Below are 27,759 nucleotides of genomic sequence, written 5' to 3'. Positions count from 1 at the left end.
CTTTGAAATCTTGTTTGTGAACATTTTTGTGTGGTACAAACCGCCCTTTTACAATTGCCTTGTCACATAATTCTTACGATTTTACTGTGTTTAAGCGATAGGGATAAAGAGATCACTGAATATTGCCACTGACCTTAAACATAGCAGTGAACATGTTGTCGATTACGATCTGAAGGAGGTTTGCATGAGTATAAGAGAACCATAATAAGAGAACCATATGGCCTGTAAATGGCACACTGCCTTCTCTTCTCTCCGTCCTCTTCACCTCTCAGGTAGTTCATTAAATCTGCTATTGAATTAAGATGAGAGTCAGGTGTCTGAACACCTCAGAGAGCAGAGGACTCCATGCCTGGCTTTATTAAAATCTGACTGTGGGTGTATAAGACACATGGTCGGGCGGATTATTTTTAAAGGATTTTCGAGTAACCACGACAGGCTTCAATATGTGTGTCCAAAATACCCACTGCTGCTCCAATGATCCCTTTTCTCACCCACACTAGATCCTCGCGTGCAGCTGGTGTACCTCCACAGACACCCCAAGGGTCACGGCGAACCCCACACGTGCATCGCAAATAACTCTCCGAGAGGTCAATACTTGTAAGGGATGTTATCACAATCATATACGGCTTCCTTTTAAGCCGAACCACATTTCGGGTTTTAGATTCAAGAACATTTGGCACTCTTAATTTCCCTAACTTAACTATCAAAAATAAACAAAACAGAAAACAAAAGCAAATTACAGGGCTTGAGCTTAAACGAAGGTTCCGCCCATGGTTGCAAGATGGCAATGAAGTATTAACCTCTACACTATGAATAATTCAGTCGAGTCTCAGGGTGTCTGCCTCAGCCCCTCTGAATCATCACAGCTTATTTTGCACACCATCTTTGTCCAAAACCCATCAGCATAACCACGCACATAACTGTTATATTGATGATACTGTATGCGTATTGATGCGTTCATATGTGTAAGCAAATTTCCACACATCCGAAAAGTAACGTCACTCGCAAAACATTAGACGTCCCAGCTGGAAACTAGTGCACCATGACATCACACCACACCATGTCGTGGTGCTGCCATCACATAGTCTGAGCGAGCGGAGCGTACTGCGCCATTTTAGTCACAAGTTAGAAAATGGAAACCCTAGTAACGTAATTGTGTTGTATGATTCGTTTACATCTTATGTTTTTGGCAGATGCTTTATTCTGGAGCTGATCAGCTTTGTGAAGATTTCCTGAGATATTTCAATGAGACTTTTGTTATTTTCGTTGAAATCGTCCTAAGGATGTGGTCAACTGTTAGCTATAATCCCACATGCTCGGAAAACTGTCTGCCGTAAGTGTACTGACAGTAGAATAGGCGATATGCATTACAGTAGACTGTAAGTTTACCCACCACAAGCTTGACTCACAAAGGCCAAGCTAAATAGCAGAAAAATTAATTTGCTTCTTTACACAGATGTATGTTTCACTAGGCAGTGTGCCCAGATCCCCCCCAAAAAACAAATTCCATGTTTTTTTTTTCTTAAAATATATATATAAAATACTAAGCTGACATTAAACTCAATGCTACTAATGAACAAAATTGCCACTATTTATTAAATAAACTTTAAACCAATAAAGTTGAATGTGTTAAGTATGAAACAAAATATTTAATTTACTCTTATAATCGGAAATTAACATAATTTGAGTTTGAAAAATTAGACAATAAATAAATAAATAAATAAATAAAAGCTAAATATATATATATATATATATAGAGAGAGAGAGAGAGAGAGATATAGAGATATATATATATATATATATATTTTTTTTTTTTTTTTTTTTTTTTTTTTTTTATAGAAACACTGTGTCCAGAGCAACATAAAAAAGAGCTAAATGTGATATTGCATGATGTGTGCATCTATAGACAGGACTTAGTGTAAGTAGGCCTCAAGTGGATACTTTGTTGTTTTCAAACATAGCCTATAGAAGTAAAACAAAAAAATAGTCCAGAATTGTTTTAGACTATTACTGTGATAATCAACATATTCCTTTAGAAATACCTAGTATACCAGAAAATATCTTACATTAAATAAATTACAAAGGTCATTTGGTCAGTCAACTTTTTATTATTATTATTATTATTATTATTATTATTATTATTATTATTATTATAATTATTATTATATATTACTATACATGGGTGTTGTTTTATAGTTGATGTCGTTTTTTAGTAGCCTGCTGTAGTTTTCTGTTAAATTGTCCCACTACTTTCCAATCGTTAATAAAAACCATCAATTATGGTTTTTAAAAAGTATGTTAATGCTTAATTCTTCTCAGTTAAAAGAAAATGACATAGTAACGTTTTTCACCATTACTTTTATTTTATCTTCCATCTTTAACGACAAATATGCTAATAACACACTGGACCCGACACAATGAGGTCGCGATGCGGTGCATTGTCAAATGTTTTGGTTATTAAAATTAATTTCATGTAATAAAGACTTTACTTTAAAGTTTCTATTAGCCCATTATTAGTATTCCTATTTTACGACCTGATGTTTAGGGTGAAAGTGCACGGTCCATGTAGTAAATCGGCCCATTTCAGCTCGAGAAGAAGAAAAATGAATAGGTGTCAGGACAACCGTTAGGCTATGGGATTTAACCAAGGAAACCAAGGTTAACCTAGGAAAGTTAGCCTGTGATTAAATAATATTAAAATTAAATAAAGAGTGGCAAAAGTGTCCCATTTTACCTGATTTCAAAAAACAAAGATGAACACGTTTCAAACTTTGGTTTAGGATATTTCCTGGGGAAAATAAACGGAAATGGGTTACTTTAGTCTCGCTTCGCATCGATATTACTTTTGAATCACATATAACCTCTGAAAGGATTTATGAGTGTCTTTTTTGCCCCCCCCTTTTTTTTCTTTTTTTTTTTTTTCGTTGTGTGTGCTAAAGAATGCATCAATCCATTCATTTCGGGATGTGAACCGCGATTTCTCTATAGGTCATCATGGCCTTGACGTTTAACACTTTCTATATATATATATATAGGCCTATATAGGTAGGCATCTATATTCATTATAAAAAAAATATATACCTTTTTTGATTATTAAAGTCATATTAAGAGATTATAAACATTACACTTGAGCTGATTAGGCGACTTCAAGCTGTAAAAAAGCACTTTGCTCCAATGATATCAATGGCTGCGGCTCTATACTGACACTCTCTGGTGAAAAACACGTCCCATTACATACTATTTGAGCAAAAGGTAATTCACAGCCCATAAATCACAATAAGAGAGAAAAGCCGCTCTGTTACACAGAACAGACAGCTAAACCTGAAACATCAGGAAGATCACCTTGAGTTGACAGCATTTATGTTCTCATCTTTTCTACACAGATCAGAGTCTAAACTCCAGCCTACAAAAATATGAATTCTAAACTCAATAATAGCAAATGGGCCTTAATATTTAATCTCAAACATGAAAAGACATATCACAAAACGAATATCTCCATATCTCCATCACATCGCGTCACAATAGAACACGATTAGCAAACATCTCTTTTTTTTTCTAATTAGACCAAAAGAACACCTGAAGCTTTGGAAATGCAAATATGTAGGCATAATATAAATATAAATATATGTTTGCGTGTATATATATATATATATATATATATATATATATATATATATATATAGGCCTATGCTATAATGAATATGCGACAACACTGACGGAAACTTTTGTAATTGGTAGGCTATAGAAGGGCTTTACACGAAGGTTTAGTGGCTCACGTATTTATTTATTTTTATTTATTTTTTCGAACGACTTTAAAAACTTGAACGGGACATAATTGTAATCACTGTGTGAACTGAACAGTTAGGGATAAGCAGGAGATGCATGAAAACAGGACGCACATGCATTTCAAGTAAATAGGCCTAATAAAATTACATAAAACATATTCGTTGCTTAGGCATATTAGTGTATCTCGACTCTGCCGCTTCTTCAATTGTTTCATAAAGGAAGTTAAGATGTCAAAATACAAACACATTGCCCTAGAAAAATAATAGGCCTAAGTGTTGTGTTAAAAATTAGAGTGCTAATACTGTCCCTAACTTTGCTGGCTCCAAATATGAATAGGCTCTATTCAGAGTCTATCGATTTTAAGTTTTTTACTTATTTGCAGAAGGCCTAATAGTCCACTGTTTTGATTGTTCACTTCATTTGAAATATCATTATATTATAGGCCAATGCAGATCATCCAATATGCCATATGTGATTGAAAATGAAAAATAAATAGGCAGCATATGTGTCAATGTAGTTAATAACTAGCGTACTCGTGTGATTAACTTTAGACAATTGGCATGACTGAGGTTTTAAACAAGGTCGATAATAAACTCAGATATATATTTTTTGAGGAATAGGCTATTCATAAAACCACCCTCCACTGTAAGCAGCTTTACTTCAAAATATGCTTTAAGTAGGCTAGCATCAACGTGTGCTTTATGTCAATAAATAAATATATAAAACGGCGAACATCCTAAGCTATCTGAATATGTGACAAATACCTGCTTACGACGTAAATCTCTGCTTGTCCAAAGGGTGCATTTGCAGCAAATTGAGGCTTTTCAGTCAATTGAAGTATTGCATGTAGGCTATTACAACAAAAGCGCAAGTGTAACTGAAATAAACTCGGCGCTCAAACTTGCAGCGCATGGTCTATAGCTAGACTATCATTTACTCGGCAAAAATACAAAATATTAAAAGCAATTTCTTAATTATCAAGAAAGTGCAAATACATAAACTGCACAAAGAGTCTTTAAACATAGGCAACAGCCCATATTAAGATTATGCTGTATGCTCGGCAGATTTTCGGACTGAATTTCGCGCTCAGCCGGTGCGCGTTCTCGCTTTCCCAACCGATCGATCGTTTAAAAATATGTTCATATCGTGTAGCCAGCTGTGACCCTTACAAACAATAATAAACAACACTCAAAGTTTGATTTGCAGCGATCCCTTTGTAGCTATTTCTCGCGAAATCAAGTCAATGCGCCTCGCGCACAACTGCGATATTATTGATTCCCAGAACAAATCGGTTCATTTGAAGCAGCTGGTTTGACATAAAGTGAATAAGCGAGCGATTATCCAATATGATCAAATTCGCGGCGGCTTATTGGATGAGCATCGGGGGTAAAGCAGGTAACTATTTCACTTGAATTTCATTTCCTCTGTCAACGCTACGCAGATTAAACAACCCTGAATGGACGAGCTCAAGTCAACTGACAATATTGTTAGGACAGTCACGCTACAGTATAAGCAGAGATGAGGGTAATATGTCTCTCACTCCAGACGTTATCTTACCTTCATTGGACGGATGAATAATGAATTCTGCTCTGGAAATAAACGTGAAGAGAAAAAGGAAAAGTATTAATGTTTTGAAATCCATGATAGCAGTTCAGGGGGCAAAACAAGGTACATAACTCCGTGAAGCATGCCACTCATGTGAGGGCTTCTGTTCCGACACAAGTTACCATTCTCGGCTCAGAGGCTGATGTCAAGTTTGACACTGGAGACGAGGAGGAGTCTCTCTCTCTCTCTCTCTCTCTCTCTCTCTCTCTCTCTCTCTCTCTCTCTCTCTCTCTCTCTCTCTCCAGTTCTCACCGGGAGCTTCCCTTTTTCGCTGGGTCCTATACAAGCCAGACAGAGCCGTTTATTAGACCGACAGGTTCAACAGAGGTCATGTCATCTCTCGGAAATTGAACAGAAGACGAAAACACATCAGGCAGCTCATCAAATTCCAGTTACTGTATGTCACACTGTGGAACTTATGCACTTCGTTTGCCTAAAAACAATACTAAGCTCTATACATTTGTCACATCACCGCAAAGCCTGAGCTAACAACTCGAAGTATAAACACTTTGTTTGGGCAAATGAACGTTATGGTCACTTACACTGATCAGTGTAGGCCTACTACATAAGAACTGAATAAAAACATATAATGTATTGAACAATAAATGTTAGTTAGTATTTTGTTAGTATTACACATAACAAAATCTATACTAACATTGACAATGCAAGTCATCATGAAATCAAAATGGACTATTCTTGTTTTTTTCTTTTTATGGAATATTGCAAATTATAAACGACCTATCCGTGTACTTTATCATTTTTATTCTTTAATTAATGTGCCCTCATAATTTTTTAATCAAAAACATATATCTCTTCTCTGATGACATGTTGACGGGCATGAGGGCGAGAAAACACTCCACTCACATGAGATCGCAGCAACTGCAACCCGCAATGATCCAACCATCCAATCCGTCCCTCCCTACATCTTTTCTTGTTCAAGAAGCCTGGCTGAAACTGTAAATACTGTAAATATGTCATATTGAGTGTTTTTTATAAAAAGTTAAATTGATGGACACGAATGTTATACCACAATGAAGAAAATATGTATTGTAAGATTTAACATGGACCGTAACATATAAACAACGTTTATTCTGCACTGTTAAACATTTTAGTGTGAAATTACAGTTAATTACAGGTTAATAATTGCATTACTTTCACAGTAATTTCACAGTAGGAATTTTCTTGTATCTTAACTGCACAAAAAAAAACAACTGTGTGTTTTTACTGTGGGTTTATAGTATTGGAAAACACAATTTACTGTAAACAAACAACATCGTACTGTATTTCTACAGTGTATTAAGGTACCCAGCATGCAGTGCGGTTTATTGATTCTTGTTGGTTTTATCTGTGCGGCTGAAATTATATTTGCTTCACTTTTAGCAGTTCTTTGTTGTTGATGTATTTTGATGTCTGTATCTCATTAGGTTATGTTTACAAGATGATGTCACATACACTCACCTAAAAGATTATTAGGAACACCTGTTCAATTTATCATTAATGCAATTATCTAATCAACCAATCACATGGCAGTTGCTTCAATGCATTTAGGGGTGTGGTCCTGGTCAAGACAATCTCCTGAACTCCAAACTGAATGTCAGAATGGGAAAGAAAGGTGATTTAAGCAATTTTGAGTGTGGCATGGTTGTTGGTGCCAGACTGAGTATTTCACAATCTGCTCAGTTACTGGGATTTTCACGCACAACCATTTCTAGGGTTTACAAAGAATGGTGTGAAAAGGGAAAAACATCCAGTATGCGGCAGTCCTGTGGGCGAAAATGCCTTGTTGATGCTAGAGGTCAGAGGAGAATGGGCCGACTGATTCAAGCTGATAGAAGAGCAACTTTGACTGAAATAACCACTCGTTACAACCGAGGTATGCAGCAAAGCATTTGTGAAGCCACAACACTCACAACCTTGAGGCGGATGGGCTACAACAGCAGAAGACCCCACCGGGTACCACTCATCTCCACTACAAATAGGAAAAAGAGGCTACAATTTGCACGAGCTCACCAAAATTGGACAGTTGAAGACTTGAAAATGTTACCTGGTCTGATGAGTCTCGATTTCTGTTGAGACATTCAGATGGTAGAGTCAGAATTTGGCGTAAATAGAATGAGAACATGGATCCATCATGCCTTGTTACCACTGTGCAGGCTGGTGGTGGTGGTGTAATGGTGTGGGGGATGTTTTCTTGGCACACTTTAGGCCCCTTAGTGCCAATTGGGCATCGTTTAAATGCCACGGCCTACCTGAGCATTGTTTCTGACCATGTCCATCCCTTTATGACCACCATGTACCCATCCTCTGATGGCTACTTCCAGCAGGATAATGCACCATGTCACAAAGCTCGAATCATTTCAAATTGGTTTCTTGAACATGACAATGAGTTCACTGTACTAAAATGGCCCCCCACAGTCACCAGATCTCAACCCAATAGAGCATCTTTGGGATGTGGTGGAAAGGGAGCTTCGTGCCCTGGATGTGCATCCCACAAATCTCCATCAACTGCAAGATGCTATCCTATCAATATGGGCCAACATTTCTAAAGAATGCTTTCAGCACCTTGTTGAATCAATGCCACGTAGAATTAAGGCAGTTCAGAAGGCGAAAGTGGGTCAAACACAATATTAGTATGGTGTTCCTAATAATCCTTTAGGTGAGTGTATGTCAAAGATGCATCTCAGCAGTTCAGATCTTTCAGATTCAAATAAATTATTAGTAAATCTTCATGCTTAAGTAATACTAAAACAAAATTTTCATTTTCATGCAACTAAATTATTTCATATTCTAGCTTATCATTTTAACATGTATTTGTCACATTTCTGACTTGGCTAGATCAGAAATTTGAGTATGAATGCAGAAGGTCCAAGCTAATGGAACACTGATTAAAAACAATTAACAATTACAGTGGTAAAGAATGCATTTATTACAGTGGCATGCAAAGACAACATTATAATGTGAAATCACAGTAAATTACTGTGATGTCAGCATGCTTTTGATTCACAGTAATTTGTAAGAAAATGACCCAGCATGCATTTATTTCACAGTAAAGTTCTGACCACGGTAATTTATTGTAAAATAATACTCCTTAATCCTGTATATTCTTGGCATTTACAGTGTGTTACTTGTTGAATTCACTGATTATTATTGTATTTATTTTTTTACAAAACTGCACTGTCATCAGAAAGAGCAAAAATCTCTCAAACATTAACGGTCTGTATTCATTTTTTTTCTCCCTCTCTCTCTCTACAGAAACTCTATGTATGCTGCGTGTTGTTAAATCAGGCCTTTAAAACCAGTGTAAGCAGCTGTTGGGTGGAGAGCCGGCCTGTAGAGGCTGATCGAGCCTGGGACAGGCATCATACATAAAACCGACTGGAACAACTTTCAAGAGACACTTAGAAAGGAAGTAAACATCACTTGAATTTCAATAAAACTGCTCGGAGGAGGTGACTAGTGGACTAGGGAGATTTTTCAATTGTAATATGGGGACATAATTGTTGCAATATGTTTCTTGATTTTGGATGTTAAATTCATTTAAAACCAACATTTTTGCAATTAGGTATAATATTTTATTACAAATGAATATTATGAATTTATTTATTAATGAAAGTTGTATTTTAATACTAATAATTTAATTTTAGTAAACTTTTAATTTTACTGTTCTTCAGTAAAATAATAGGAATATAATTAAATAATAAAATAGCTTTCATTTTAAAAACAACAAAATTAAAATCTAATAAATGATTATGTAAAGGTAAAAGTTTGCAGAACAGCTCTACAGTTGCTTAGTCTCGCTGTTTTTAAAATAGTAATAGTCAGCTTTAAATACAAAGCCTTACATTCCACTACATTATTAAGAATGCACTGTAAAACATGAATATGTAGGGAAATAATAACTCTTAAAGACTCTTAATGGCAATGTAATAGATTTCAGCACATATTGCTTTTGTTTGTAACAATTCAATGTCTTCATTGACAAACTGGGTCTAAAAGTTCAATCCAATTTAACATCATGATCAATGGATGCTTAATGTCTGAACGTTTTTACAAGAAAAAAAAAAAAAAAAGAAGGCCCTATTATATTAAATCTGTTTTTCCATAGCTCTTCCATTCAGGCTCAGAAATATTTAATACTTGCCTGCTCGTACTTGTGGTGAAAAATGATTTTATTACATTTATTTTTCAGAGAAATTTAATACTTTAAAATGAATAAAATCAGATTAGAAAATGGAATATATATATATATATATATATACAAGAACTGTGATTTCAATAGCTGACAATTATATTACTTTCTCCTGCTGTTAACTTGTATTTCATTAATTTTTTTTCCCACTGGTCCCTTTTCCACACTGGATATGATATAAGCTGTCAGACTTATGTAAACGCTTTTATAGTACAGGCATTTTTTTGGTTCCTTAGCTGCACTTTTGGATCTTTTTTGGAAAACTCCCTGTCACCGCAATCAAGTCTGAGTATTGATTTAACGTTCCAATGCGACTTAAATACGTTGAGAGGAAGAACAGCATTCTTCACTTTTACAAAAACAGAAAAAGCAGATGGTAAAATATATATATATATCCCTGCAGCTACAGAGAAAAACTTTGCAAAATACAAATACATACAATCATGTTTAATGGCAGTCCGGGAAGCCCTTTCCTGTCTCTCACAGCGTTGGGCTCTATTCAGTCAAATAATTTGGCAGGATAAAAACACATTATTTAAAGCCATTGTCTCACTGACTCTCTGTCTTGAGTACGAAGTTTCAGCTCAACATCAAACCTGAGTTAAAGCCCAGGCAGTCTAAATGGATATGTTTCTACAGCTGAAGCATTTGTCAATTCAATCCCATTCCCACTCCAAAAGTGCAAACATGATGAAGCAAATCCCAGATTTAACAGTATGTTTAACAAGTAAATACATCTGGAGCATGATTTAGTGAAGAGAATGGCAAAACAAAGAGACAAATCAACTGAAGTAGCGATTAAAAACAGGGAAACAACATTTGGTTTCCCCAGTACCATTGAGGTTTTGTCTGAGGCATGCGCTGCCTCGATGTGTGGCCCTTATTATAGCGTGTGAAAGTTAAACACAATATTTTTTGCTGATCTCAGCACAGTAAAAAAAAAACTTAAACAGGAAAACCCAACACCACTTCATAAGATAATACTGCCTCTAATTTTCTCATCAAATTAATTCACACACATATGTCAAAACACACAGTTAATTTCATATGATTGTTTTTAATGTAACATTATATTTTTGTATAATATTAAAAACATTCCGTAATCAATTGCAATTCTGCCAATGTGTAACAATAAAGCAGCCCAGCATGAGTCTGAGTTGTAGAGTTTTCCAGATCTCCGTAAAGCCTCTCTTTTGTCTTGCACTTTAACAACTTTGCTGTTTTTGTCGAAGAGCCATGTTGTGTTCTGGCTGCCAGTTTTGGATGCCATCCCTCCACCATCTGCTCCTGGATCATGCCAATCAGAGTTTGGAATGGCACCTCTGTCTCGCCAGCCAACATAACAGTTGCATTGCAATTGGTCGGCTGTAGATTTTCCCTCAGGCCACACCTATCTCTCATTTCACAGAGGATGAGTTTCCTATTTGGTCAGTTTGCTATTGCATATCATGAATCATCTGTGCTGCACACTTGTTAGATACACCACTGAATTTAATGAGTAGGATAATGAATCTAAAATGCAAATGTGCGGCCAGTATATATTACCACCACATATGTGTTTATGATAGCTTTATATACATGCGAATGAGGATTATTTATACAATTTGTGTTGAAATTGATTTATCATTCATGCATTATGATACCCAGAGTAGTAATGCTTTGTTTAGCATTCTTTCCACAAATGCTATTGGCAAGTCGCAGCGAGCTATTGCTACAGCCTGCAAATAGCTGAGTACACATTATTCATCAACATTGAACTGCAGGGATTTGGGTCATTGCATTGCTTCAGATGAATGCACAAATAGTTCAAAAAGTACACATGAAATGGGTCATCACTTATGAAGTTTCTTCAGTTTTATAATAGGACACTTGAGTTTAAAGCAAGACGCTAAGTGCAAAACCATTGTTGTTGTTTTTCATACATTCATTTTGGGCTATTTGGCTTTTCATGATGTGTTGTTTCAGACAAGTTGAAAGAAAACCTCCAAAATTATATTTATTGATTCACTTATGTATTTATTCATTGACTCATTCACTCACTCACTCACTCACTCACAGGAGAAAGAAAAAAGACATTTCTCAAAATATCTTCTTTTATGTTCCATAAAACTTTATAATGCCACAGTAAATGACCAATAATAATGTAGTATTATTTTTTCACAGTTCATTAACTTTTAAAAGCCTGGATATACGCATGCCATACATCTTAGGAACTGACAAATTACCCATCGAGGACTAATGCAAGTACAACATTGGGAATTATAATGCTGTATTGTGTTTGAAAAATGGCCTAAAATAAAACACGCTCTAGATTAATCACAGTGGGGTATATGATATAGCACAGGCCTCATGTGTGCAAAAGATGTATATGAGCACTTTGTCTAATAGCACGTTATTGGTCTCTGGCTTATTAGGGCTCTGTTCAGTGAACACATTTGTGTAGTCTAGACTGTAAAACAGGGGGGCCCTACCACAGACCTAGTGTTACGGTACTGGATCAAGACAAGCATGCATCACACACGCCACACACACAATCTGCCTCTGCTCAAAGTCAGAGAATTTGCTCTTGTGAGTTCATTACTCATGGCCTTTAATTGCAGCTGAATGAATCGCAGCCATGCAGCTGCAATGGCATAAAAAAAGAGATGGGAAAAACTGATACAAGGCAGTCTTTGCAGATGACAGGTTTCAGTTATACTCTATAGCATTACAGTGATTACTCTTCTGACAATTGCGTTATTAGCAACAATCCAAACCCGCAGAGTCTGCAGAGCAAAATTGGCGCTGGTGCCAATTCAAAAGAAAAGTCAGTACTCATTGACTCTGTAATATGTATTTTCATTGCAAATAAAATAGGCTAATGCCAGACCACTTTGGAGGTACATTATTAGGAAAACAGAGACCTCTCGGAAGCAATTAGTTGTGTCAATACTTCACATTTAGAGCTAAGTGTAATTGCTCCCTTAATTAGGCTTACGGCCCTGACACAAATTCTAATCTGGCATGATTCTGACTGGAGGTTACAAGACTTTCACAACCCAAATGGCAGGGATCTGCATTTAATGCTGTAAAGAAAGAGCAAAACAAGACAAACAAGCACAGGCATGCAACATACGGCTATTGCTTTAGATAATGGATGGATTAGTAATAATGCACGCACACAAATATAAATCAAAAGTGAACTTATATGGCCTAAAACATTTTTTTTTTTTTTTATACATATAATTTGTTTACAATAATGCATATAAAATATTAAAAATAACAAAATATAATTACGGACAACACTTAAAGGGTTAGTTCACCCAAAAATAAAAATTCTGTCAGTAATTACTCACCCTCATGTTGTTCCAACCCTGTAAGACTTTCCTTCATCTTCGGAACACAAATTAAGATATTTTGCATTGATAAGGCATTTTTATGTTTTCTCGTTGGTTTCTCACGATTCGGACATCCAGGAAATGCACACTTTAGAACCATTTTAAACACTACATCGAGAAAAACTGATCTGCGTCATCTTCTGCGTCATCTTCTTTAAACACTACATCGAGAAAAACTGATCTGCGTCATCATCTGCGTCATCTTCTCAGTTCTCGCGCATGCGTCGTGGCGCTCTCGTGAACTCACTCGCAGAAGAAAATGAATAGTTGAATAAAGTCGTTATTTTTTGTGGGGTTTTTTTGCGCACAAAAAGTATTCTCGTCGCTTGATAAACTTAAGGTTGAGCCACTGTAGTCACTTGGACTATTTTAACGATGTCTTTACTAACTTTTCTGGGCTGGCAGAATGAAATTGCCTAGCAGTCTAGAGTGAGACCGCTCTCAGATTTCATAAAAAAATGAAAATTTGAGTAAAATTTTCTTAATTTTCTTAATTTGTGAAAATTAAGAAATTTGTTATCTTTATTTGTGTTCCGAAAGTCTTATGGGGTTGGAACAACATAAGGGTGAGTAATTACTGACAGAATTAACATTTTTGGGTGAACTAACCCTTTAAGCAACACTAATTTTGTCATTACAAAATAATATCAACACAAGTTTCTCAAAATGTATAGATACACAAACACACTTTACAAGTAAAGAATTTAACAACAATAAATGTGTTTAAAGTATTTTGACACTTTGTGGTTGTCAAATGTAGAACATTAGTTATTTTTCATTTCTATAGTTTTATCATTTCATTTTATCATTAAATGCAGTATTATGTTATTTATTTTACATATTAAGCACATATCATGTATGTTCTTATATATGTACTTATTTTGTTATTTATTTTTTACTCATATCTATTTATAATTTTAGATTTTTATATCTGATTTTATTTTATTTTAAATTGAATGGAATTACATTCAGATCAGAGTGACTCAAGTGTCAGGGTCTAAGTACTTTTTAGGATGACTATAATCTAAATAAATCTCTCTCACTGAAAAAAAATAAATAAAAATGGTACATTATGAAAACATTTGAACTAAATATACCTGCATTTTTACACACACACAAAAAAATGATTTTTCTCCCACTCACACCAAACCATTTTTCCAAGCAAATGATCATTTGTGCTCATTTGAAAGTAATCGTATCAACCAATAATGAGTGGCTGTCAGGTGCATGATTATAGGTTGCCCATTTAAAGCCATTTGCATTTATCAAACTAGACGAGTGGGTGAGTGCGCCACTGAAACAACACAGATTCACGAAACACCTTAAACTTGCGCTGATGACAGCAAAGCTCAGCGATTTATTTATTTATTTATTTTCAGCGAGAAGACTTCGAGTTCTCTCTAAATATAGCAGGATATACTCCGCTCGATCAAAGGCCAAGGAAAGAGAAGCCCTTGAAAGCCTACAAAGCAGAGTTAATTACAACAGAGCGGCATCTGCATATTCAAGGAGACCTCTGCTAAAGATGTGGGTTTCAGGGGGTAATTAACTGAATACAGCGTAATTACAGCTGTCTTGCACTGCTCTTTTGGCTGGGCTTGACTGCATGGGGGGTGTCTTACAGTGGCAGCCCCTTCTCCAAACCCCAACACCAGTGACAGAGCACTTTAATGAGGCCAGCCATGCCAAATGTGGGGTTCCTGTCTGAGAAAGCCACTAAAGACATCACCCGCTAACAGAAGGAACATCCCATAGACCCAAGCATTCCATCGGGCTCTTTTTTATGCTGGAAAACAAGCATGCATAAAATATGTGGCATTTCACAGGCCACAAAAATGTTTAGCAGTAATATTCAAGGTCATCTCATTTGTGATTGTTTTTTAAAGTCTAGGCTATAGATAGACAAGGAAACGAACAATTTCAACTTACTGACAACATATAAAACAAATGCTTTGCATGTAGTATGTACAATTTTACAGACATTCACATATTTACAAATAATGAAACTTGGAACTGAAATTGACAGGACCTTTGAGGGTACCACTGCAAGTGGAAAATTGTTGGAAAAACGAACATGTGGCAACATTTTTGCAAAACGCAAAATACGTACCAATATGTACATATCACTGCAGTTTCCAACAGAAATGAACACTAGGAGGAGTAAAACAGCCAGCACTTTTAATCGTTTTCACACACAATTATGATTACAGGGGCAAATTATGAATTAATAAAGACTTGTTGTCACGTGGCTCCTTGCATGTTATGACCTCAAAACTATTTTTACCATAGAGCATGATTTGTAAATGAATATATTTTGGATTTTTCATCACTTAACCAGCTCCATATGTTCAGTTTTACTGATATACTAAGATTGTTGGGTAGCTCAGCTGGTACAGAATTGTACTTGAGATGCGGAGAGCTTGGGTTCAAATCCTATGAAAGACGAGTCACAATAAAAGAGCTCAAAAACAAGCTAAAATGGCATGGTTACGATTGTGTTTTTATGTCGCATTTGCTTTTGTTAACACTATCGGGTAGGTTTAGGTTTTAGTGTAGGTGTACGTTATTTTAAAATGTAGCATTGAGCTTTTAGCACCACTCACCGGAGATTTAACTTAATAAAACGTTTCAATTTAATATTCACGTTCATCTGTTCCAGGAAAAAACTAAACACACTTTTAGCGCCACTCACTAGACATTTCACATTGAAACTGTCGCGAAACGTGCACAACGCAACATATTTTGCGTTTTTCAAAAAAATTTAAATGCCACGGGTACGTTTTTCTAATGAGCCAATACTGAAAATATCCGTACACAATCTGTAACATATAATCCACTGAAGGCAATTTGAGATAAGAACCCAAGTGCAGTATTATTTAACTAACAATGATGAAAAGCAAACATAATCAAATAATGACTTGATTTGAACCTGCACAACAAAATCCCCAGTGTTAAATTAACACTGCTCAGTGTTCATATGTGTCCACACTACAGAATGTTAAAATAACACTGAAGCAGTGTTAAAGTTAATTAGATAAGTAAATGATTCATCGAGTGATGATTGAGCAGTAGTGATCAACACCTGCTGCAAGCAGAATCACTGAGGAAAAGGAAAATAACAAGAACAGAAAAAAGAGAAGAGACCAACTGAAACACAACTGCTGCATCCTAATTCAAAGGATGCATCCTTCTAAGACCGCATTCGAAGGACGATTGAGTCACCGCTGCCTGACGAAGGCTGTCCCAATTCGAAGGCTCCTTCAAACGCGTCCTTCATTTCCTGTGAAATGAAGGATACAACAGATGGATCCTTCGCAGCCTTGTCTACCCCAGAATTCACTGTGCACCTGTGACGGCAAAATGTACAAACATTACAGTCACTCATCAACGGCAACTGTCACATTTTGCTAGGTGTCAAGAACATTCCTCGGTAGGCTAGACCGTCCCATTTAACAACGCTCAATCGGAACTTTGCGGCCTTAAAAGGTGTGGCCTTTGAATTGGGACACAGCCAGAAACTAAAACTGACTTCCAGCCATTACACACTATGGGGCCCTATTTTAACGATCTGAAACGCAAGTATCAAGCGCGAAACGCAAGTAACTTTGTGGGCGGGTCTTGGGCGTTGTTGCTATTATACCGGCGGGATAAATGACTCTTGCGGCCGACGCAAATCTAAAATGGGTTGGTCTGAAGTAGCTTCATTATTCATAGGTGCGGTTTGGGCGTAACGTGAAATAAACCAATCAGAGCATCATCTCACATTCCCTTTAAGAGCAGACGCGCTTTTTCCATGGCGGATTGCTATTGTAACGGCGGATTTGCCAGGCGCGCACCAGGAGCGGTTCACAGCCGAGGAGAGCAATGCTCTCGTCACGGCCGTAAAAGAGAGAGAAGTTACATTGGGGATGGAGAAACCCACCCAAATGAACTTCGGTTAAACAGGTGTATGATAACTTGGGTAAATGTGTAAGCTAGATGTATGCTTTTATAATAAATTTTCTATCTATCTATCTATCTATCTATCTATCTATCTATCTATCTATCTATCTATCTATCTATCTATCTATCTATCTTTTGTAATAATGTATGATTTGCAAAAATGAAAACTGCTGCTTCTGTGTAGATGAGAGAATCAAAGTGTATGCGCGTTGTGCACACGCTACATTGATTATGGCCAAGCATGCGCCCTTAAAATAGCATGAATAACATGCGCAACGCGCCCCTGGTCAGTGGCGGAATTGTTGTCTAAACCTGCAAAATAGCATCAGGGAATGTTTGCGCCGGAACACGCCTCCTCTTTGCGCTGAACCGCCCCGGGGAGCGCAAGTGTATTTCCTAGTTTACCGACGTGCGTCTGTGGAGGGAAAAGTCCGCTGTGTGCGGGTGCAAAATAGAAATGATACATGCATCGGTGTACAAAGTCAATTGCGCTGGGTGCAAGATAGGGCCCTATAACACTTATTATTAACCAGTTTGAATTGACTTCTGTCATATACAGTATCTAAAAAAGTTCTTATTGAGAATTACTGAGGTTTAGGTATTGATGTTTTATTGAATGTTTCGTTTGAAAATCACCATTATGGTGATCAGTTTGCTTTAGTTGGGCTCTTATCCCTTAACTTTTTAACTTCTTAACATAAGTTTTAACTTTGTGTTTATAAAGGACATGAGGGAAAGAGGGAGTCACATGACACTAGACAGGAACCATGATTTTGACAATATACAAAATAAAAGACATGACAACTGAGAACACAAACCTTGTACAGACGTGACAATCCCACACTGAAGAAAACTGGAAAAAGGGTTTTATATGTAGACCAAGTATAATTTTGTGCTAAACAGTTCCTATATCTTCATGAGTTTGAGAACCGCAGCTGATATGCTGAGCAATTCTGCTAATAACCAGACATCATTTCGTGTTTGTATATGTGTGGTATATCAGGGTCTCCAGGCATTGTGGATTTGCTTCCCTGCAGAAGGCTGTTGAGCAAACATTAAAGCACCCTGGCCAGTCAACAGCAATGCATTTCGACAGGGAGGAGATTACTAGTATTTATCTTCACTAGCACATTAGAATACTGCCCCTCGCCTCCGCTCGTGGGAGGCTGAAGTAATTGCCCGCATGGCCTGCAAATACAACACAACAGAGAACCAGGAAGTTCTGAAGTCCTAGGGCTTCACCTTGACATTTCCTCTCTTGGATCGGCAAAGTATTGACATGACTAAAGGTCAGCAACAAGACTTAGAACTAATTCGTTTTTCAAGACCTGCTAGGATGGTTTCCTGCTAGAAAGTTTGTCATAAATGATTGTCATAAATACACAAGCATTTGATATTTTAAATAAGAGACAAGACCTGACTATTCATATAAAAATGTTTTGTGTAATACGAATTTGAATGCATTAATATGAATGCATAAGTGTATATCATTTATAAGTAGTTTGGTAACTGTTCACCATTTTGTTCATGGTTTTCACAATTTAATATCACCTTTTTTGTCTTCACTGGTTCATTTTAAATAGTCCTAGGGTGTGACAAATTTATTTAAAAAAATATGCCATGGAGTCTGGAGTCTTATTTACATACTGTAACATGAATCATTTTAGGAAGTCTCATAAATGCCATTTAAACTATGATGTAAAACTAATAATATGAAGACACAAACATAATCATAATAAAAATGTGCAAAATGAAAACATTTTAGAGCCAATCACCTGAGCTATATAATATAATATAATATAATACAATATAATATAATTAATATATAATATAATATAATATAATATAATATAATATAATATAATATAATATAATATAATATAATATAATATAATATAATATAATATAATATAATAATTTTGACTGCCTGTCAATGGAGAAAATACTAAATGGTGCTAAATGAAGGGGGAAATAAACAAATAATATCTCAAACCCTGTTTCCAAGTTTGTTTTCCCTGACCTGAGGCTACATGTCAGGGTGTGTTATTTCAAGGTGTGTCTGACTGAGCTGAAATAGGACTCTTATCCTGGCTTAGTAAATATGATGGTTTGAAATGGGACGGTTTAATGATCCAACTCAGCTCTTTCATTCAGACTGCACGCATTCAGAAAAGACTTGAGCAATTGCACGCAAGCTCTCAAGCACGCACCTCAGGCACTGTCAAACTATTGCACTGTTTTCCTCATGCTCCCTACCTCCATCAAGACATTTCACCACCAAATAAAGCCCTACACAGAGTGCTTGCCAATGACACATAATTAAAAGTCGCCACGGTGCAGGAGACCTTGCAGCAGGATTTGTTCTCTTGTCTTTCTATTCTCTTGTCCTGGGGCCGTATGGGATGCGCTGGGGGCAAATGATGCGTGCATAATGCTAGCTGGCTAGTCAGAATGGATGAAGTGAGAACCTGGGTGTGCCGCCAATGGCAGAAGCTCTCGTCCTGCCAAACCACTTTGCCCAGAATCTGCCATACAGCTCACGCAAGAATCCAGTTTATATTAGAGAATATACCTCACCAAGTTCAAAGCGACACCAGCCATCATGTCCCGTTTCAGCCCTCACACTATTTTTCCTTAGTCTATTTCAGGACACCTCAGATGCCAGTGACAAGTCTGGCGGCAACAGTCGCCAAGAGAGTTCGGAAATGAAATTACAGTGTAAATCATGCACGTAGCTCTCTGGTGAATTCAAGGTCCAAAATGGTTTCGTGAACGCCATTTCACTGATAATGTAAACGTTTTGAGTGACTTTAAATTTAAACAGTATGAAAGAACTTAGAACCCAGAAATATACTTTAATATTTCAGAAATACTCTTTAGTATATTCTTTATTACATGTATTAGCCTGTATTATAATATTGGAATATGATCAAATTTATATATTTTGATGAGTGGAGTGAAACAAACAACAACAAATGTTATGAAAATTATTTTATCACTTTTAAATTACTGCTGATTCTGGCTGATAACTGCAAAGCTTGCCTGTGTTCTCATTCATTCATTTGTTGTTCCCTGTTCTGTTGATTATCATTCCTTTTGTATTTAAGCCCTCAGTTTTCCTCAGTACAATGTCTTGCTCTTTGTGTTCATTAAACATTTGTATTTCTTTATAAATTCTGTCACATATCTCTTCATTGGATATACTACACAGCAACCCATGACAATATTAGGTGAACGTGATTTCACCAAGCATGTTCCTGGATCACCATCTTTGTTGATCAAGGAACAACATTCCAATCAACCAAACAGATTTGAAGGACAAGTTTACATTTTATGTCAAGGTTAGGCTTAAAACAAGGGTGCTTTGTTATTCACCAATCATTTCTCTCTGATTTTAGGGATAAGTTATGGGAATGTTTTAGGTTTAGGGCCTAGGGGTAGGAATAGGTTTAGGACATTTTTGGACAGGAATGTTGTTCCAAGATCAACAGAATATGTTGATCCAGAAATGTCTTACTTTGCAAAATCACAGTGACCGGCAAGAATATAATGCCAAATAAAGCTATAATCAGCAAGGGGTTATGACATGATTTTTTTTATTAGCATTAATTTAATGTTTCTTGAGGTTCACTTATTTCTTTCTTTTTTTCATTGTTTTTTTCATCTTCATTTATATAGCGCTTTTAACAATGTAGATTGTTCCAAAGCGGCTTTACAGAGATACAAGGATAGTTTAAATTAACAGATTGTTTTGGCTTTATAGCAGTTCTTGAATAAAGTTATTTTCCAGATAAAGTTAATTTGATTGATTCACTTCGGTCGCAACAATCATTAGTTATTAACTTAGCTAACACGACACCGTTTTAACAGGAAACTCTACACAGACTTTAAACGCGAAACCTGTGAGAACGCTGATGGCGTGTACCCTGGTAATCCAGAGTTCTCGCGAGAGCACAAGTTGAATTTGCTCAGTGAGTTACTCTGGTGTCGAGTAATGATGCTCATTAAATATGCCCCTCGATCTGAGCTGCACCAATCACATCGGGTTATCTGGTATAGGCGGGCCAGAGGCGAGCTAAATAGATGATGACAGCGCTGTGACGTCAAAGTCATTAGTAAACATTGCAAGATGGCTATGGATGAATATCCGTTGTTTGAAACGACTTTGGCCGCTACAATGAATGAGTTAGACTTGGCTTTTTATCTAAAACAGGAACAGAAGACGCCGCTCAAATCGTTCCTTTGCAAGAAGGACGTTTTTGCTGTTTTGCCGACCGGATACAGTAAGAGTATAATCTACCAGTTAGCTCGGCTGGTAGCTAAGCGTATGGGGTTTATTGTTGTGATTGGTCATAGTGTCATCCAATTGCGTGCAGTGAGATTTTCAAATGCATGCTTGGTGCCGCCCCTCAAGCTGGTCGATTTTCATTAGTTGACGCCAGATCATTAATCTTTTAGATTTAGGTCTGGATTTCCAGGCTAGATGGCGTGCACATGCGCATTACGAGTTCAGTCTGCGCGTTTGAATATATGTGCGCAGGTTTGTAATTCCTTACAAACCAAGCCTTAAAAAACTACTTGTCTGGCCTTAACATTTTGATACAGAATTGTATCACTTCGGGGTAGATACGCGAACCGAATTTTCCCGACAACGCTTTATCTGTAGTTGTAAAGGGATCCTCCATAAGGAGAAACTAGTTGGCACTTTAGCACCCCACTATGACATCGGGTCCAGGCGCAGGTCCTTCATCAGATCTGGATACAGCCTGGATCCAGCAGACTGCAGGAAAACCTCGGGATAAACAAAAACACTAAAAGATGCCATTCTACTTATGATGTAGCGAGTACATCAGGATTTATGTGAAGTGTTCCCAGTCCCGGTTAAATGTCTACAGTATATACACTTTTTTTTGTTGCAAAAAAACAAAAAACATATTAACATTACAAGTGAACCTCAAGAAACATTTAAATAATGCTAATAATAATATATATGCGATCCAGGCCGCCAGTAAAATAAACCGAAAGTTCTGTGTGCCAATTATGTCAGAAACTGATTGCGTATCAGTATATACTGTATCCAGTGTAGACAGCATCTGTGGTTATAATGGGTTCTCTTAGCTTTTGACACGACTCACATCCAGTGTATAGGGAAATGTCAGCCGTTAAGCCAATTAATGCATATGTAATTGCATTTACTCATGTGACATCACAGATCACAGAATATCAAAACAAGCCATTTTTGGAGCTTGATTAAATAAAAGCGTTGTTTATAATGAGGAGGACATTTTAAGCTATGACATTTCTAGAGTGTTTTAAGGGTACAAAGACCTCTTATAAGGCCACTTAAGAGTTTCTTAAGTACACTTTTTAGTATGTCTTTTTTTTTTTAAAAGCAACAACAACAACATATGTTTTAATATTATTTTGTCATGCATTACAGAAATACACTTATTTTTACGTTCTGACAAATATGCTAAAGCACATGAAAAGTACTTGATTTTAATTTTAACTGAAGGGTGTTATTTGATATTACATTTACATTAATATCAAGTTTTTTTTTATTAAGTTTCTCATTAATTGAATTAAGTTAATCAGTTTTAAATGAACTACATTGCAGCTTCATCATTACAAATACAAGTGAAAATTGTATATATATATATATATATATATATATATAGTCATTTGTATTGACAAGAATTATATACTGTACTGACAAGAAAAAAAGAAAAAAAGAATATAAGTACAGTTCTTGTCAGTACAGTATATAATTATTAGTACCAGCAGCACACTTGATCTATATTTCAAAGACAATAAATTATGAATTTACTTAAAAAAATTTAATTACTTAACTGGGCCAAATAAACAAACAAAGTATTTGAAAGTGCACTTTCTCCATGTAACACAACGTAAGCAATTGTCTATAATGCCGCACAGCAATGTATGTTTAAAACGTCCCTAGAAAAAGAAAAACATTAGTGTACAAAGTAAACAAATCATATCTGCCCGTTTCTATTTATACATGCTGCCGAGAGAATATTGCTAAGCCTGATGACACGCATGCTCTTTCCATTAGCGTCTGTCTATGATGGCACTCATCCACCGCTCTTCAACACCACTAATGAGAAGCACACCCGGCCTGTGCCAAAGCCAGACACTCCACACCTCTCACACAGCTGAAGATGAACAGGAAATCACCAAATCAAAACCCAGATTCCTCTACAGAACCCAAGGTCATAGTTTATCACTATCCCTTCAGTTCGTTTTGGTTCACTTACAATCGGCAGCCTGAGTGACTCCTGCCGCATGAAAAGAGCCATAGAAAGGTACGGTCAGGGTTTATCGTAGAACAAACACAGACCCTTGGCATTATTCAAAATTGGCAGCTCAATACAACGTGTTTCTCATATACATATGGAATATGTCAAACAATACAACATATGTATTTACATTTCAAGCGTGTTTAGTTGTGTGTAGTGTTGCTCATTCTGAGTGCATTTATGAACGTAAACCAAACACATCACCTAAACCAAGTGATTGAATGCAAAGCTACATTTAGTCGGAGACAGTGACGATCGATTGTTAGTTTTATCGTCTCTTTTTGTGATAAAACAAGCCGGATAATATTTTATTGCATGTGTAATGAACTATTGCCTATAACCAGTGATGATAGTTGTGCATTGGCATTGCGTTGTGCATTGTGCATAGTCATTTAGCACACAGTTCAATCACTGGCTGGCTGATGCACACTGCCAATCTGAAAATTGGCAGTTCCAATCAGATTGGCTGGTTTACTCAACTTTCAGTAGTCTCAGTATACCAATCCACCTGGAAACAAATGGGCTTTAATTCCACTTAACAGTGTCTTTTTAAAATTTAAACCCCGGGTAAAGCAACATTTCATACATTATTGTTCAAATAATTAACAATTTTCATTAATGGTTTTATGGTGTTTTGTGAAGCAGTTTTGTATAACAACATTAGTTTTATCGTATTTTACCTCTTTGGCTGATAGAAGACTAATAAATTGTTAATAAATTGTTGGGTCCGAGACAAGACTTGCTGTTAGCTGGTTTTGGGTCTCAGACCCTCAGATCTGGTAAAGAGACTGGATACAATATTTCTGGCATCTAACATGCTCAATAAACATTTCAGCAACACTTTACAATAAGGTTCCTAGTTAACATTAGTTAACAACATTAGTTAGCATGAACTAATAATGAACTGCACTCTTATACCATTTATTATTTTATTTTTAATTTCAACATTTACTAACACTTTATTGAAATCTTGTTAACATTAGTTAATGCACTGTGAACGTACATGAACAAACAATGAACAGCTTTATTTTTTATTAACTAACATTAACAAAGAAATATTAATAAATACAGTAACAAATGGTTACTGGTTAGATAATGTTAGATAATACATTAACTAATGTTAGCTAATGAACCTTATTGTAAAGTGTTATCAACATTTCTTTTTATTATTATCAATGTTGAAAACGGTTGTGCTGCTTAATATTTTTGTTAAAAATGTGATAATTTATGAATAGAAAGTTCAAAAGAACAGTTTTTATATATAATAAACATATTTTGAACAAAACAAAGTCTTTACAAACATTAAAACAAAAGTCTTTGATCAAGACTTTGTCACGTTTGATCCATTTTAATGTATCATTGTTGAATAAAAGTATTAATTTCTTTAAAACAAAAACAAAAGGAAAGAACAAACTACTGACCCCACATTTTTGAACAGTATAAACCTCTCAAAACCTGAAGAAAATAATCTGAAAAATAAAAGAGCCTCATACAGTCACAGACATTTTCATGTGCCATTTCATTTGGGCAGATAAGGAAAAATGTGACTACTTTGTATTTCTGCTTATTCTAATGCTGTCCATTATTGTAGTGTCAACTACATCAAATAAACACCACAAAACGGAACACAAAAACTAAACCAAAGTTGGTTGGTCTCTTTATATGTCATTCAGACAGTCTCTTCCTGTCAAAGTAGGCGGGTCTTGTTCAGAATAACCAGTGGAGCAGATTTCAACTGTGCTGCATCGGCCCCCGTCATGAATAGAGCGGAGAGGCTCGGTTATGCATTTCAGAATGTAATAACCCTTTTATTGCACTCTAAGCTTAAAGGTTTCACAGGGGAGGAATGACTGTGGAGAGGCCAGAGAAAAGATTCTTTTTCAAAGGGCTGTACCAAGAGACAAGTGGAGGTGCCGAGGGCATTTTATCACAAACCTCCCATTATAAGGCTTTGATGTCCTGCAGCGCAAATCTCCGTAATAACTCAAAGCAGAGCTGTGTGAGCATGCTCCGGACATCTGTGACAGATGCATATAGGGCCTGGTGTGACTGTCACAAAACCGTGCAGCTCTAACAACGTCTCTGTGGCCTTGTTAGCCACTCGAAAATCCAGTCACCAAACCACGATTGTTTACTTTATTACAAGGCTCACAGGAAATTAAGTCCCTCACTCTGTATCTGCATGCATTTCTGTGACAGATTTTGTAAACTATTTTAATATATTTTAAAATATAGTTTATTCCTGTGATGGCAAAGCTGAATTTTCAGCATCATTCCTCCAGTCTTCAGTGTCACATGATCCTTCAGAAATCATTATAATATGCTGATTTGGTGCTCAAGAAATATTTTTTTTTATTATCATTCTGAAAACAGTTCTGCTTAATATTTTTGCGGAAAACGTGATACACTACTGTTCAAAAGATTAGTTACATTTTACAAACAAAAAAGAAATGGAAATGAACACACTTATTCAGCAAGGATGTATTAAATTGATCAAAAGTGACAGCAAATACATTTATAATGTTTCTATTCACCAAAGAATCCTCCCCCCAAAAAAGTATCACGTTTCCACAAAATATTACAAAATCAACATTGATAATAATAAGAAATGTGTGTTGAGCACAGTGGCAGCACTACACAATATTTTGAGGTGACAATGGGAGAAGGACGATTTAATGTTTATAAAATTCCCAATTATTTATTTGTATTTTTTTTTATCACTGTAACACCATAAAATATTACTGAAGTCGTATAACAACACCGTTGTTCTTTTCCGAACATGCTGAATCCACCATGTGCTAAGGAGAGTCTGAGGGGATAGAGAAAGGGAAGCAAAATCCCTTACCGGACACTTTTGCCTCTTTTGGTAAAAAACAAACAAATTAGCCAATCACCATCAAGTATTCCACTTTCAGCAGTTAGAGTGCTGAGAAAAAAATACATCACAGAGGGGGCTAGTCTCCCATGGTATGTCAACCAATCATCGTAGAGATGTGAATTATGTGAAATTACTTTGAGCTGCTACCACTGATAATGTACTAACTACCTTAATTCTGGAGAGTAGAGATATTGAATATTTGATCGTCAACAAATTTACCAAACAACCATTTGAACAGCAGCCACAAATTAAAAATGAAGGAAGACTCCATGCCTATAGTTAGATATAGGCTGCAGCAATAGCTTCACTAAACGGCCAGGCGTGCTTATTTAACTCGGCCATTTAAATGACAGAAGGATGGCTTTTTGCTTCAAGTAATAGACTAGGTGAGTGAAATTATATTTATACTACCTTGCTGTATGTGTCATTTGCCTTCTGTCTAAAAGTGACCAAAAAGGCCATTTAAAAAAAATCTTTAAAAAAAAGTTCCCTGCTACAATTTTGTGTGCCTCCTCTACATACCAGCTGCCACTGCTTGAGAACCAAATCAGCATATTAGAATGATTTCTGAAGGATCATGTGACACTGAGTATAGATGCTGAAAATACAGCTTTGCTATCACAGGAATAAATTACATTTTTAAAATATATTCAAATAGAAAAGTTATTTTAAAGTGTAATGATATTTCACAATTACTGTTTCTACTGTATTTAATTATCAAATAAATACAGCCTTTGGTGACAATAATAAATCTTAATGATTCCAAACTTGTGTATGTTATATAATAAATACAATGTTCGATCTAGCTCAGAAAACCTTGCGTTGGAAAGAGTACAGGACAAATTATAGTTTAATAATATAAGTAGATATTCTCATATAAGGTAAATAAAAAAATAAAAAAATAAAAAAAACTCTATTTTGATTGATTACACTCCTGGATTACGTCTGATAAATCTGGATTCGCATCATGCAAATAACATAATATAGCTAGCACATGCCAGAGTTAATTAAATGAGCAACAAACCAACATATCTGCATGTTATACCACATCATACGGGCCAAAAACTCTGACTGTGCACCTCAATCCATTTGAAAAACGCATTGCATCATTACGAGAATCATTACTTATCTTCTACATTGTATGAAACCGCAACCACTTTCCAATTAGCCACCAACATCTTAATACCTTAACAAGCGAAAAAAACGCAGGCCAAAGTGTCAGTCATATTGAACTGGTTATAAAGTAAATTGCAGCTGAGGTAAGAGTTGGGGTTGGGGGTTAGAGCTGCTAAGCTCGATCGTTAGCCTCCGTAGTTACTGGGTCAGTCTACATGTTTGCATTTGGCAGTGAACTGCAGGAGTTCAACTGCCGCCAATTTACTTGCCAATGTTGGGAAAACATTGAGCAGATAATTAGTTCAGTCTCTCAGTCCATGCGATGAACTGTGGTCGAAGAGACTTGCAAATGACTAGGCGACCAATACAGCAATTAGTCCAATGTGTGCAGTGACTGGGTGATGTCTTTAAGGTAATCTTAGGCCACACCAGTGCACTCAGTAGCCACAGGCAGACTAACAGCTTTCTCTATTAAACCTGCTGTCAAGACCACTTAATGGGTGTTAGAAACGGGATATTCTTAAGTTAATTCAGATTTCGTGAAGTGAG

General features: G+C 36.2%; 1 protein-coding gene across 3 annotated transcripts in view; it reads right to left on the bottom strand.

The window, feature by feature from the left end:
• epha3 (eph receptor A3) overlaps positions 1-5,544 on the bottom strand; it is a 133,251-nt gene extending 127,707 nt beyond the window's left edge. For all 3 annotated transcript variants that reach the window (XR_014207397.1, XM_082175293.1, XM_082175292.1), the window contains exon 1: positions 5,344-5,544. Coding sequence is in view for 2 of the 3 variants with exons in the window: in XM_082175293.1 (XP_082031419.1) it covers positions 5,344-5,428 (85 nt within the window). In the remaining variant the exon portion in view is untranslated. The remainder of the gene's footprint in view (positions 1-5,343) is intronic.
• Positions 5,545-27,759: the final 22,215 nt, after the last annotated feature.

This window comes from Leuciscus leuciscus (genome assembly GCF_965113295.1).
Source record: "Leuciscus leuciscus genome assembly, chromosome: 7".
NCBI lineage: Eukaryota > Metazoa > Chordata > Actinopteri > Cypriniformes > Leuciscidae > Leuciscus > Leuciscus leuciscus.
The sequence above is the reverse complement of the archived record's forward strand: the minus strand, read 5'-3'. Positions and strand labels throughout refer to the sequence as shown.